This window comes from Lipophrys pholis (assembly GCF_963383615.2).
Source record: "Lipophrys pholis genome assembly, chromosome: 7".
Lineage (NCBI taxonomy): Eukaryota > Metazoa > Chordata > Actinopteri > Blenniiformes > Blenniidae > Lipophrys > Lipophrys pholis.
In genome coordinates, this window is record NC_137638.1 from 9,329,405 (window position 1) to 9,344,920 (window position 15,516).

Here is a 15,516-nt window from a genome sequence, read left to right on the forward strand (position 1 = left end):
ATATGTCAACTACCTACTATCTGTAATCATACTTAATAAATCCCCCTAGTTATATTTCATTTTGTTCATTTAGTTTCATACACCTTCAGGTGAACATATCAAACATTTGAGCATAATAATTGCCCCAGTCTTTATCGTGGCTGTGAAGCTGGCGGTGCCTGGGGCGCTCCTGGCAGTCACACCAAAGGGCAGAGGACCCACTGCCGAGGACTGATGACCAATGTACTGATTAGATTATTGGTTTGCCCGACTTACTACAAACACCCTGCTGTTTCAGATCAAAGAAGCAGCAGCTTTTGACAGTGCAATTGCTCTTCTAAAAGCTTCACAGCCTCAGGGCATATTGGGAATCTGACAGTCAATAGGCTCAGACGATGCTTCTACATCATCATGCCTGGAGAAAGTAAGTACTTTTACTTTCAGTTTGAAAAATAAATAATAATGTTCAGGTTTATGATGTCTAAAAGGCTGATTTCATCCTTCTTGTTGATCATATATTGCATGTGACAAATCACAAAAGTAGTGTGGTATTGTCTAAAATTACAATATTTAGATTTTTAAATTGTTGAACAAAGGAGAAATGTCTTTTTAAGACCTTTACCTTCACTGTCTTGTGTTGTCCTATTATATATATTTTTTTTAAATGTCAACTGTGCATTAAACAATATAAACCAGTCCGAATTCTGATTTTCAATAATTATAATTTACAAAAATCCCTTCAAAAAGTCATATTTGTGAGCATATTGGCAAATGGTGGACAAAAAAAGTGCATATTGGTGTGTGTCTTTGCGTGTTAGCCCTTTGATGGAAAGCCAATCCGTCCGTGGCAGTGATGTGCATTGAGGTTTACAGGAGGTGAGGTCATATTGAATAGAATCTATGATCGCAGCACTCGCTGTGAAACATCTTAGGGGCATAAAATAAAAGTGTTAGTAATGAAACTAAAAAAGTAAAAAGTATGTAGTAAACGCAGGCCCCATTGACACTTTGTTTTCAAGTGAAAACAAAGTTTTAGTTGCATTTTGAGTATCCGTTTGCACGACAGCGGTGCTCGGAGCAATTGAAAATGCAACTTTTTGAAAATGGCTGCCAAGGTGGAACATTTAAAAAAAACTGTGGAAATGGAGAAAAACACAACTTTTAGATCAGTTTCTGTCTCTGATTTGACGGACTGAAAATGCGACTTTTCTGATGCGCTGCCACTGCGCATGCACATCACAGCCATAGTAAATAGTTCTTCTGCATATGCTCAAGTAGATGGACGATAACAACAACGGCGGCCTCCAAATCCATGCTCTCCTTATTTACTTACTTATTTACTTACTTACTTGGTAGTTTTATATTTGAGAGTAACCGCAATCCAGTTTTGTCGTCTGTCCATACAAATGTCTGTGTACTCGTCATTGTTATAGTGTTTATAGTGTATTGTTCTCTGCGTGTGTGTGTGTGTGTGTGTGTGTGTGTGTGTGTGTGTGTGTGTGTGTGTGTGTGTGTGTGTGTGTGTGTGTGTGTGTGTGTGTGTGTGTGTGTGTGTGTGTGTCATTTCATTACAAAAACAACCAACAACTCGTGGCGAGCATGCTAACTTTTGAAAAGAAAACGCAAAAATGATAAAATTTTCACCTGAAGCGTTGTCGTCTGAACAGAGACTAAATTGTACCCTATCACTCAGTGCGAGCTGGAATAGGCTCCAGCTTCCTGCAACCCTAACTTTGACAAAATAAATATAAAAGATTAAGAGACGTCATCATATTTCTTTCACTTGCACAGAAGCTAAGTCTGTAATCATCCCCTCATGACAATTTGCTGTAGTGTTTTCAATTAGTTTTGTTTTCATTAGTTGAAGCTTGAAAGAAACCTGTCAGCTGAGCCGATTCCCAGATTTGATCAAACATAATAATTGGTGTAAAACAAAGGTTACTCCCAAGAGTGGCTGCAAAGCATTTAACGAGGTCCAGTCACATAATTAAAAAAGTTTGTGACGGTGTAGAACCTGATGAATGGGTCTGATAACATCGTTTTAAATCTAAAACAGACCTAACAAGATGTGAGTGTTTCCGTGAGCCGCAGCACACTGGCAAACTTGATTTCTTCCCCTCTGCTCCTGCCTAAACTTGTCTACCTTCATGGTGAGCTAATTTATCTCAGACAAGCCTAATAGGGGGTTACAGAGCCTTTATCACAGGAGACATTTTGGCACCTCGAATAGCAGGAGGAGCACAGGTGTGAGCGTGATTAGCTGAGGCTGCCCGAACACCAGAAAACTTAAAAGTCTGACACCATCTCACATCCAGGGACAATGTGTCAGAACTTCTTTTGTCACTGACTATAATATTACAAAGCCCTGGGCTCCTGGAGGGTCAAGATTATTATGCATTACAGACCTGGAAATCACCGGTAGAGAATGGGAGACGTGTTTGTTCCAAAAAGAAATGCCAAATATGAAAGAAAAAAAAAGGGACAAAATACGACTGAAGTCTTTTTCCATCTGTTTTACAAAGAGGACAAGAAGCATGACTTCCTATGACCATGACTGTGCCCTAAGTTTGTTTTCACCCCATTGAATCATCAATTCTTTGGAACAATTTGCATCAATCACAACTTAGGAAATATAACTTTACCATGGAAAAGGAAAGCTGAGTCAAACAGGTATCACTCCCTGAATTATCAAATAGATTTGGGGTTGACAGTGGAGTGTCATAGTGTTAAGATCAATACAGCTCCCTGAGTAAAAGTTATGCATGCTAAGAAAGCTTTTGAAATACTCAATACTTCATGGTCTAAAATGGCAATTTGTTTCCACTGACCAAAACGTCTGATTTAGTCCAAGAGAGAAATTCTCCAAGACGCATATTTTTTTGATGCAGGCTGCTCCAATGATTTTGGATTTGATTGTCTTTGTTAAAAGTCACAGTTAAAAGTATTTTCTGTACAATAACAGACAAGACTGAAACTACAATATCAAACCATAATACAACGGATTAGCAGTTAAGATATTCATGGTCCATACATGTACAGTATATCCAAAACAAATCTGATATATGTGCACATACATGTACATGTGTCCTAACTGTTCCTGAAAAGCCAACTATGTCAGTTGAGACAAGGACTGAATGTAAAGCTTGAAGTTTTTCAATCACACAATGGGTTGTGGATGAGGTCACAGAGGAGCATATATAAGGTTCACAGTAGGCATCCAATCAACCACAATCAATAAACTCACCTGTGTGGGCCATCATGATTGAAGATTCACTGAGTGCTTCATTCGAATTAGTTTGACAATAGTGCAAATTTTTCATCATGGTTTTCAGGTTCTAATTAACGTAGTTCTACAACTGATCAATAAATCCTTTCAGTGTGCTTTATAAGCAGTTGTTGTGCTGATTGAAATGTTGTACACAACCCACTAACTCGCACTATGGATTTATTAAAAAAGAAAAAAGAAGAATTAGATATACTATGCATCTTTTAGCAGGAAACCAGCAATGCTCTAAATGAAGCAAACATATAACGCCGGCATCTGAATTACTTTTGTAATCCGTCATACCATAAGCAGACCTTCACAGACAATATGTCTAGGTGGGAAAAACCAAACAAACTCTCGCTGACGTCTCAGCTTCGACTTGTGCGCTGACTCATCCCGAGCAGACAGCGCTTGGTCTTGGTCACCTCGGTCGGTCTTGCGCATCCTCCGCGTGTTTCGATTGAGAAGGCTTGAGGGATGAGTGAGAATGGCTGCGGGGCCCCCTGACGTATGAGATGGCACCGAAACCATAAAACCCAAACATAGACTGCAGACGGATGTTTAGCTCGGCTGACCGACCACGAACACACACACACACACACACACACACACACACTGAACACACACGTTTGTTCCCACATGCGCGCACAGGCATTCGCAAACACAAAGACAAAGAAGGGACGCTAATCCTAAAATAAAAAAACCCAGAGGAACTGGAAACACATTTTATAGCTTTCTTTCTTGATTTCTTGCGAATGAACACAATGTCTGAAGTGTAATGCTGCATTTTACACATTTGTTTTGTGTTTTTCCACAAATTAAATGGTTACTAACATCATGGTAATCTAGGGTATTTTTCTAAAATCAATAAATAATTAACAATTCACAAATAATATTGAGCCACAAACCCATGTAATATATTTAGAAAACCTGTTGGAGAGACTGAAATCAAAGGTTTAGTATGAGGTTGTCAAATACATTTAACTTCGGGGGCCACATTCAGCCTAATTTCATCTTGAGTGAGCCGGACCGGCACAATAGTGCCATAATAGCCTTTAAATTTAAACTTTTACTTTGTTGTGGTGCAGAATATACGTGATGAAAATGTTTATATTTTGGCAAAAACAAACAACTACAACCAAAGCGACTACAATCTCAACATAAAACGTATTTTGTATGTAATGTAATGATGCCTTCTGGTGCAAAATACAGTGAAATATCCAAAGAAGACAAAAGTAAATACTAATCTAATCCCTCTAGCCAACAGGTTCACCATCTTGGATTTCTTGAGATTCAAAGGACAGTATCTGGGGCTCAATACACAGTACACGCAAACAGCCAGACTTGTAGTTCAGCCTTGAAATAAGTCACAAATATTGTAAAACTGTGCAGACTGTTCAATTAATGCAATAACGACGTAGCTAGATACTCCTTACAAATGCTTCTGGGGTCTCATTGTTTCGGATTTAAACCACACTCAGACACCAACAGATTAATTTCTGAATCCACTAATCTACAAAAATTCCATTGCAACCTTTTGCAAACAGACACAGCTTGCACATCACCCTCGGCATTCCCTGCAAGCAACCGCAGGGAACGAAAAGTCTTTCCAGCCATCTACCGTGTACTCGGGCAAAGTGCACAGCACGCCTGAAGCAGGCCGCTCACATTAAAGTGAAGAGTCACAGGTGATATTTCGGAGCGAGTATGCCCGGCTACTCCTCCCTAAAAGCCCGCGGGCTGTACTACTCCTTCGCCCTCCTGAGCTGTCCACGGCGCGCAGGCTTATTTTGGAGTGTGGATACACAGACGGGCTTCTAAACCAAGCTGCGATCCCCACCGCGTCTAATAATTCTTTCTGGTACAGCAGGGTAAAAAAAAAATAAAAGGTAACGTATACTTCCTCCAACTCCTAAAAACTCTTGAGCTACATAAGAAGTGTATGTGTGCTATAGCCCGGAGCACAGGCTGTTCACTTGGACGGTGCAGCTCTGATTGTACTCCCACAACAACACACGCAGGCGGACACAGGAGAGACAGTTCATTGTCAACGACTGCAGGACTGAGGGAGATATTTATATTTCATTTATCACTTACAAAGATTCATAGACTTTCTATTGTTTAATAAACACATGAGTTTATCTTTAATAAGTGTAAATAACAAGTTTACTTTTATCATTTACTAATAATTATTACTAGTATTATCAGAAACATCCCATTGAGAAATGAAACACATTGATTTAGCCTCCTAAGTGACAGAGTTACAATATTCTATACTGGGTGAAAACACAAAGACAAACTTTAGGGACAACAGACATTGTACTAAAACTAAATAAAAAGGTCAGTTATCATACCATGATCATCTTAGCTTTTATAATATAAATATGCTATTGTATGCAAATGAAAATACAGGAGCACCTCTAAAAGTTGTAATGTCATTTGAAAGTTTTGCTTTCAAACTCAATAAATGCACTCAAAAGTTCTAAGTATCTTTTTTTTATGTTATTTTAATTATGATATTTGTGATCAGTGGTTACAGATAACAACAAAACATCACAGCTAATAAAATACTGTTAGATTTTTCTGAGACAAACTGTTAATCCATGCTTTCTAAGGAACAAAGAGTCGGTTTAGTCAAACTGTGTTGGAAATGTTTTTCTCTATGCAAAAGAACCTAATAATAAAACTAAGAAAAATTTAACAAAACTAATCAATTAGCAACAGTAAAAACCATAAAATTCTAAATAACTAAGGACTAATAACTTGTTTTTGAAATGAGTTTTACCAAAACACCAACAAAAAGAACATAAGTACAGATATAGTAAAAAAAGAAAATGTTACAATGAAACAGTTAAATTAAAATAGTGACCTTATAATGAATAATTACTAACTACAAAAACCTCCCTTCTAATTGAATATTCTAATATTCTAAGAGTGCCTTTTTGATTTTCAGGCTTCAAATTGCAAGATGAAATTATAGTTTCACTGTTTCATTCTGATTTATTGTTGTCCATTTTATGTTAAATATGTGCAAGATGTGATATTAACTGTGTGAGCAGGTATGTTAGGAGTATAGAATCAAGGTAGGTAGAATTCCCTGAGATGTGTATATTGTAGGTGATTTTGAGGTATTAATGGTGCAGAGATTCTGTTTATAGCCTTACATCTTTATATCTTTCAACGACACCCCAGGGTGGCTGGATTGAATGGCTATAGTACCTCACTTCTGTTCTGTGGTTGCCTCATTTAGGGATTTTTATCACGGATGTGAAGGGATAAAACTGTCTCTTTCCTGCAAAGTGATAACAGCCACTTCCCTAGCAGACTGAACACAACACATTTATTGATCACATCTATTTGGCCGCGAGTCACTGCAATCGGGATTGGAGCCGGAGCCCCCACGCTCAAGATCTTTGAAATCTAAGTAAAGCAGAACTTTCACCTCCCACGATTCAAGAGTGAAACATGGGCGATTTACTCTAAAGTCACACTCATGCTGCACACACTTTGACTTCATGCTAAGCATACCTATTTTTAGATCTGTCAATGGCAGATTCAGGGTCTGATGAAGTCTGTTGACTTGTGCTCGTGTGTGAGCACACAAGTAAGATTTCTTATTTTCTTACACTTTAGTTTTTCAGTATAACATTGTATTGTCATCATCCAAAGACATCACCCCATAGCAGCGCAGTGAGCTTTGCTCAGTGGTTGGGAATGAGAATAGGATGGGAATAAGAAAAAGGAAAAAAGCTGAAATAGGCAAGCATTCAGTCTGACTCACCATCAACACAATTCTCTTCAAGGTGAAACTACAGTTTGCCTGAACGTTTTTCACTGCGCAAAAAGTGTTTTCCTGCCACAAAGACAACTAGCGAATCATTTTCCTCAGAGGGGAGACATTTTGCATGAGCTGTGAAGTTTTAAAAGCCACTTCATGGCTTTTCATTACTAGAAATGTCAGACAACAGCCAAAGGAGCGACTTTAGTGGAAGACAAAAGCAGGTGATACGCCACTTCTCATCAACATGTCAAGTTAAATGTAGCGAGACACCTTTCAGTCTCAATGACAGCCACTGTCATGACAGCAGCTCTGTTTGTATGGAGCGGGGAGGGCATTGAAAACCTAAGGTATCACATTTGTTTTAGATGTCTGAAAGAGTACAATCTCAGACTGAAATAAAATTAAAAATGTGTGGCTTTCTGCCAGCCATATCATACCATATGATACACGGATGGGTTTATCCATTGAGAAAGAATAAACAGCACACGTGTCCTTACATTCTGTAAAACATATTTGAAAATCCTTTACTCTTTTATCCAAATTCGACTGCTCTTACATAGAATTCTTTACTGTCACTCTGGTAAAACAGTGTTAGCAGCAGTCAAAGGATTATGAATTACATAGAAAAAAAACCAACTCTATGAGACATGAAGTTAAGGTTTATGCAGCAACATTTCCCAACACTGCAGGTCATCTATCTATCCATCCATCCATCCATCTATCAGTAACTTCACACACATTACTCGTGACACTTCAACATTTGTCCCCCTTCATGCAACTCCACCTTATTTCCCCGTGTCCCCTCATGCATATAATGTGAAATTATTCCATGTCATGCCTCCACTAACAAATATGCACGGTTGTGCCCCACATATTGGTCAGCCGAGGCCTCGCACATATTCCCAACACCGAGGAGCGGCCGTTCATCACTCGCCTCATTGACAAGACGACCATTACTCTCTGTTTCCCTGCATTTCCCCCCCCCCCATCTCCTCCTCTGTCTAATGGCTTCCGCAGCAAGGCCATAATGTATCGGCCAATAAGGCCACTGATGTGCAGCAACACACCACCTCCGGTCATTATGGCGCCGCCTGATTCTTGTGTCGGTTGCGCTCTACGGAGCTGTTATTTTAAGTAAGAACAATTGGAGCAATAAGAGGATTGTGTGGATATCAAGGCCGACTACAACATAAAGTTGCCAAAGCTGAAAGTGTCTGACTGTTTTACTACGAAATGAATAATAAAGGCATATTTTCAAGATAATCCCTTGACCCAAATGCAGTAACCGAAAAGCACTTTGACCCAGCTGAGAGCCAAATCCCAGAAACCAAACACTTCCCGTGAACAAAACAAAAAAAGTAGTTTTTTTTGTTTGCTTGTTTTTTAGGAATTAAAAAATGAAATCACATTGCGTAAAAAAAACCCAAAAAAACATGGTGCACTCACTTGCAGAGGGTGTTTCGGCATGGACGGGAGGCGTGGAGGGGATGAAGGAGGGGAAGAAGAAAGATCGCAGGGATCGCTCGGTGTGGAGGGGCGAGCGCTGCGTGGGCAGATTCTCACAGCTGCCCACACTGCTGTGGATCTTAAGGTTCAAGGGCTTGGTCTTCTTCTTGGCTCTTAGGGGAAGAAGAAAAGGAAAACAATGGCATCAAGGGCTCAGTGAAAACAGATGAATCAACACCATAAAACAGCTGATTTTATAAAGCCTGCCTTCAAACTGTAGGTAAAGCAGGTGATGATAAGATCATACAATATTGAAATCATATCAAAAAGCTGTTCAGCATTCAGGTGAACACGCTTTTCTTTCAATCCGAGGGAGGCACAAAGGGTTCAGTGACAATCAGACAGGAGAGATCACCTATTTCTCCACACAGAGTGGGTCCACATGGACATATAATGTAATTCACCTGCAAGACATGTTATGTGTCAAGTAAATTATGCGACTGCCGTATACGGAGAAGCCGACCCGCTCCTGCCAGAAACTGGGATTATTATTATCATTATTCTCTCCACCTACACACGCTGCGTGCTCCACCGCTGAATGCAACAAGTTCACACCAGCTCCTGGAGGGCCACGCGATTCAATCTGGAGGACAAGGCAAGGAGAGAAAAGGCGATAATAGTGCCTCAAGGAAAACAGATCGGAGAAGTGACAGCTCTCAACAGCCCGGACCGATTAGAGGCTCCTGTAATGATCTCATGATCACTGGCACTTTTATTTATATATCTTCAATTTGACAGGGCTCAAGTCCAAGAAGGTTATCCTCCAAATCTCGACACGCTTTACAACACATTATCTGCGCAAGCGAGGGGAGAAAAAAACAAAAACAAACCATAGGTGTTCCAGCACCCTCAGCCTCACTAAGTAGGCATCAGACATCTATGGGATTAAGTGATTATGATACTGTGTGCGAGACCGAGTGTCATGTTCATGAATTGGCTACAAAGCTGCTGGCAGAACGCCAGAACAAACAACAAACCACAGATAGGTTGAGAGAGGCACACAACACAAAAGGACAAGAGAGACAAGAAACACACACTAAACTACTGAAATCTGCTTTCAAATTGTTGTTTACTCGTAAATTCAACTTGTGCTGTTTAGCAACCAGTAACGCATTAATAGTAGATAATATAATACCTGATAATAAAGTCATAATTTTGTCCTTTTTTTTTAACTTTTAATTAAGTCAGTAATGTCTCAACTTGTCAATGGTGTAATACAATATTCCAGGTAATAACATTTTGCCAATAATCTCATTAGTTGGTTGGTTATTACATTATTGAAGTAGCATTAAAAAGCCATTGTGTAAATGTACTGTTGAGTACATTTCCTGTCAATACACATTTGCTTTTGTATTATTACTGAAACTCCATGGAGACCTGGCAACACAAATGTACTATATAACCGGGACAAATGGAGGAGAGAATACAGGGAAATACCATTGAATATGTTAAAGACTATAAGACCACAAGGTCATGAGACTTATATTAAGTAGCCACTTAAACATAAAAGTATCTTAGTTTATACTATCTGGGACCATTACTTGGCATTTATAAGGTATAAATAACAAAATACGAAGAAGAAAATGAGAAAAGAGGGAGAGAGAGTTTGAGAAATCCATGAGGGACTGGAAGAAAAAAAACTAAGAAATTGTCACTGTGATGAAGAAAACAAAAAAAAAAGTGAGAAAAAAAACCTAATCAAAGAAAAGTAAGTTGTTTCCCTTCTGGCCACGAGTGTCAGTGCTGTATGCTGTGAATGTAATTTCTGCCACAAAAGAAGTCAGTGAAACAGGACGTCAAGCTAATCTGCACGCATAGTTATCAAATGAAGAAATAGCACTGTGTTTTGTGGTGAAAATGATGCACTACTTGCAAATATATCACAATAATTACTCAACAGCAATAAATCATGTTTCTACCCCATATGCGCTCGTGCTCTGCATGTCAACATATCCGACCAATCAATGGAGCCACACGCTGGGTGGATGTGAGCGGCTGACGTCATGGAGTGTTGAAAAATAAATGAAAAACAAAAGCAGGGCCGAGTTAAAGCTGATGTAAATTAGGGGCAAGAGAAGGAGCACTGTTATTTGTGAAAAACAACTCTCAAAGCTTAAAGACATTGACATCACCTCAGTGTTTGTATTTACCTCAAATTGTATTGTTATTATTACATATCAAACGTTTCAATGTTTTCCAAAATAACTTAATTTTTGTCTGGAATTGTACTTGATGCTGCAGACGTACCGGATTCTACTGTAATGACTAGTACATGAACATAAAGATGTAATTCTCTGCTTCCTGGTCGGATCTTGAATAACACAGTCTGGAAGTTCTGGTTCTGGTTACAGAATAGAAATCTAAGTTAACACTAACAGTTAAAAGTTACTTTCAACACTTGAAGAGACTTTTCTTCACAGTAAAGTCAATCATTTCAAATTATGGTGAACATTGTTTTAAATTATTTGCCTGACTCATGATATTTTACAACAATTCTTCTCAAGGCCTTTCATGAAATTGTACTCAAGTATTACCTCGGTGTGCACCTGTTTTTTGCTCAGAGTGTAAATCAGTTCCAGGTGTGAGGGAACTCCCCGATGAGCGTTCAACAGAACGTCAAGTAAAACTTTAAAAAGTGACTCAGCCGGGTTTTTTTTTTTTTTTTTAACTTGGAAGTCATTCATTCTGGGAAACATTATTGGTTTCAACACATTTTAAAGCTCGCAGCCGAGGGGTATCAAACCCGCTGGAGCGATGGAGGTTTACTGTGTGACAGGAGTGAGGGGATCAACACACGATGACATGGCTCTGTGGACAGAGCTGAGAGGGCTTGGGATCACACACAACACTGAAAAGCTGTCCGCGGACACACTCCTGCTCATAAATCAACCCCAGAAAACATCTTTTTTAATGCAGCATTTTATGTCGACGCTCAAGTCACCAGTAATTTCCTATAATCACTGCCTTCTGATTGTCGACTAGTTCACATTTTTAAAAGGCCTGTCATTTTCAAAGTCACTTTTAGATAATTAAGCCTGTGGTGCAATTTGTCTTTGTCAGTTTGTCATATACCGCTGGCTCTGATTTAATGTGTGTTTTTCAGTGAGCGCTTGCCCATAGGAGCCCAGAGCAGGTGATAGTGCGATACCTTTGAACTGGACCCGCCAACTATAGGATCTACAGGATGGAATTCTGAGAATCAATCAATCACAATCATAATCAATCACATTGACGAAATGTGAGAAAAAAGAATAAAAAAACACAATGCAATGATTTGCAATCATCAAAGTTTTTCAGATGTTGAAACTAAGGCTTTTTACAATTGCATGAAAACTAATTTTGAACTTTAGAATTGAGAGAGGGGCAACAAAACAATGATATAGATCAGTAGATACATAGATCAGCAAAATTAACTGAGCTAACATGGAGAACTGCTCTGAGGTCACACATAGGAAACAGTTTCCTGCATTCAGGAGGAGATGGGGCTTTTTAAATTTATCAATGAGCCATTCAGAAATCAATCTTTCTCTCAAAATGTCTCATGTTTGTTATCAATTAGCTCCTAGTTAAGATTGTAACTACCATGAAGCTGAAGGGGAGTCGCCGGACACTATTGGGGAAAATACTTTATCGTGAGGTTTTCCAGACCAGGGTCATTTTTATTGTTTGCCCTTTTTTTTTTTTTTTTCTAAGGCAAGTTAGCTGTCTAATGACTCAGATCATTAGAAAAACTGTCACTCCTGCAGGATCCTAAACTCACTGTAACTTATTTTATCACTGCAGCGCAGGACAGCAGGAGGTGACTTTGTGGGGATAATTGGAAATAAAAGTGTGCCCTCCTTTGTCCTCCATTAGAAAAATAATCCACACATCGTTAATTACCTCTCACTAAATTATAAATGAAAACTTTCAGTCAGATAGATCTTATCAGAAAGTTCATTCGCCCATTTCCTCTTCTCCTACTTTGCTCGTCTTTTAGCTTTTTTTTTTTTTTTTTTTAAAGTGGATCACACATTTAGGAGGGCCAATTAATCGTGACGCAAAGACACTCATTTATTTTAAGAAAAAAGGAAAAATCCCTTTTCTAACTTGTAGGATCATTCTCGTGCTTATTTGCTCCTTAACAGATTTGAACATTTGGTTATTATTTCTCCTGCTTTTTTGCACGTTCCCATTCTTAGGTGTGCAAATGTCATAAATCTTTTTTTTTTTTTTTTTTTTTTTTTTTTTTCTTCCCTTGTCCTGTTCGGCAGCTTGGGCCAACAATATGATGTGATTGAGAGCCTTCGGAGTCAGAACAGATTTTGGTCTTGCAACAGGGAGAGACCTGGAGTCTCCTCCTGTTGCCTTCTCCGTCAGAAGATGGCATGGCTGCCGTACACGACCGGGGGCGAACGCTCAAAGAGAGAGAGAAGAGAAAAGAGAGAAAAAGGTTGAGGGAGGAGGGAGGAGGGGGTAGGGGGTAGGGGGATAACATACAATATCCTTGTTGTGCTACATATATTATTTGCAGTTATCACACTGATCCAAATATTTTCCAACTGTTTTTGGATTAAACCAGCCTGAGCAGCTCTATCTAGACAGCAACGTGAAGCAGGAACATGAATTAACAAAGAGGCGACAACAAAAGAGGAACATGACCTCCAAAGTTTGAGCAAATGATGATAGAGAACAAGCAACTTCAGAAGCACCTTTCGTGAGGAGTGGAAGTGTGTGTGTGTGTGTGTGTGTGTGTGTGTGTGTGTGTGTGTGTGTGTGTGTGTGTGTGTGTGTGTGTGTGTGTGTGTGTGTGTGTGTGTGTGTCATAAATCTAAGTCTTGAAGCACAACTCAAATTCATTCACAGGTTTCGCCTTCTCATCAACTATTTTAGTAGTAGCTTATGGCAGTAATACTAAAACTGTTAATAGCACAAGTGCAAGAAAATCTTAAGATTTATTTGCAATGGAAATAAACAAGGAATGAAATATACAACACTTCAAATACCTCAAGATGGCAAAGGCTTGGCACTGCCAAAGCTTGGGGAATAGCATTATGCTGCAAATTATAATAGGGAAGGAGGTGGCGGTAAATAGTATGATTACTAATACAAATATGTTCAAAGAAAAAGAAGGAAGATTCGATTCAATCAACAAATTCACCTTGGATATCTGGTTCAACATAGTAACGAAATGCATATTAGAAAATGAGATAAAAATCTTTAAGTTTCAAGTCAATGACTTTAAACCAAAAATTCAAACAATGGACAAAGAGAGGCCTTAACTTGAATAGATACAGTGATGGAAAATGGGGGAATCAAAAGTTTGTTTTCTCAATTAAGGAGTTAATATGAAATAGGCCACAGAGAATTTTATTTCAAGAGACTATTTTAACAAAGAATTAGGGCCGAGCTTCCCAGGTGAATTAAATAAAAGGACTGATACCTTTAGTAATGGTTACAAGAAGAAAAACTGGAAGAATAAAAGCTGAACTATACCTGGTCTCTTCAACTTTATACAAAAGAGATAGGTGGGAAAATGAGCTACAGGAGGGAATATATAAAGAAAAGACAGGTACCTGATAAAGAGCTCACAGGCAGCATCAGAAAATAAATCATCACAAGTAAATGGTAGAAGGATTAGTATCTATTAGGATTATCATCAAGACTGACAATACTTTTCCTGAGACGACAGAATGATCTATGTACATGAAAATGCTTGGATTAAAAAAAAAAGAATGATAACTTAAAAAATATAATCCTCTTGTAACTAGTCCACCCTCAGGTAGATCTGTAATGTAATGTGCACATAGCTGCAGAGTTGCGTTGACACATTAGCTGGACTGTCTGCACAATTCACTCATTAAGTTCAGCTGAGGTTAAATCAGTCAGTTGGAGAAAAAGTTGTTCCTGGTTATTGTTAATGTAGGTTACAGAGGGACGTCTTTCATTCTGCTGCCGGGCTTTCAGAGGCATTTCTAATGGAGTGAACAGGAGTTTAGTGGATTAGTAACAGAGAAGTACTTCACTGGAGACAACAGCTTCACTTGATAATGAACACTTCATTACTCCTTAATTCACAACCCACATGCAAAGCTTCACTTTTCGAGTATTTCCAGCCAGGTAATAAAAGGAAGATGACCTAAAGTCCCTTCAGCTGGAATTGTACATATGCTGTTGCAACTATCTGGTCTTTTCCTTAGGACTCAATGTTCCGTGTTGCTTGTCATCTCAACAGCACATATTGGCTACGTCATCTACATCACAGCAACGTGTACAACTGACCATTATTCGACTTGGTAAGTATATGAGAGGAAATTCCTATTTACAATGGCGACCTGCTAAATGAAAAGGAAAGGATTCATACTTTCAATTCTGCTTCAGAGATGAGAATGTCTTTGGGTTTTGAGCAGTTACGGACTGTTTTTGTGAAGTTTCACTAAGCTTAGGTGTGCACAGTCTGTAGCGGAGGTCATTACTATGCAAATATCTGGTTACCAGTGATCAGTCAAAACCGAATGTAAAATACTGTGAAATGTTTTTTTTAACTGTTTAAATGTTTCTAGCATCATTAAACATAAATGAAGTAAATGAGCCATCAACAGTTCCATAAGATGTATAGGCAGTCGAGTTATAACTATGTATGTAGGGAAATGGGTAATTTTTTCTTTATAATTTGGACGCTGATTTATGGAACTGTCTTAGTAATGAACTATGTATATACTCTATATATTGCATCAATATGTTTTTCATGTCTGTCTGTAATGTCTTAGGAAGAATAGTGGAATTTTCACTCCTGCATCTCTCCTGAGAAGACATTTGGCCCTGTTTTCCCAAGAAACATCTGTATAGTACAGACCACATACTGTAATTTCACAACGGTTAAAATGTTACATGTTCACTTTTATAAGACGGGACGTGATCGGGAAATCTTGTTTTGTCTCAGAAATAATGACGTGTAATTTGCAGTCTGTGTTCAAGGATGACCTGTGTCAGCACTCTTGGAAGC

At 38.7% G+C, this 15,516-nt stretch overlaps 1 protein-coding gene across 1 annotated transcript in view; it reads right to left on the reverse strand.

The window, feature by feature from the left end:
- ksr2 (kinase suppressor of ras 2) overlaps window positions 1-15,516 on the reverse strand; it is a gene marked incomplete at its 5' end in the record, with an annotated part of 124,590 nt that overhangs the window by 48,159 nt on the left and 60,915 nt on the right. The window contains one exon of the mRNA XM_080466532.1: window positions 8,472-8,644. Within this exon, the coding sequence (XP_080322658.1) occupies window positions 8,472-8,644 (173 nt within the window). The remainder of the gene's footprint in view (window positions 1-8,471; window positions 8,645-15,516) is intronic.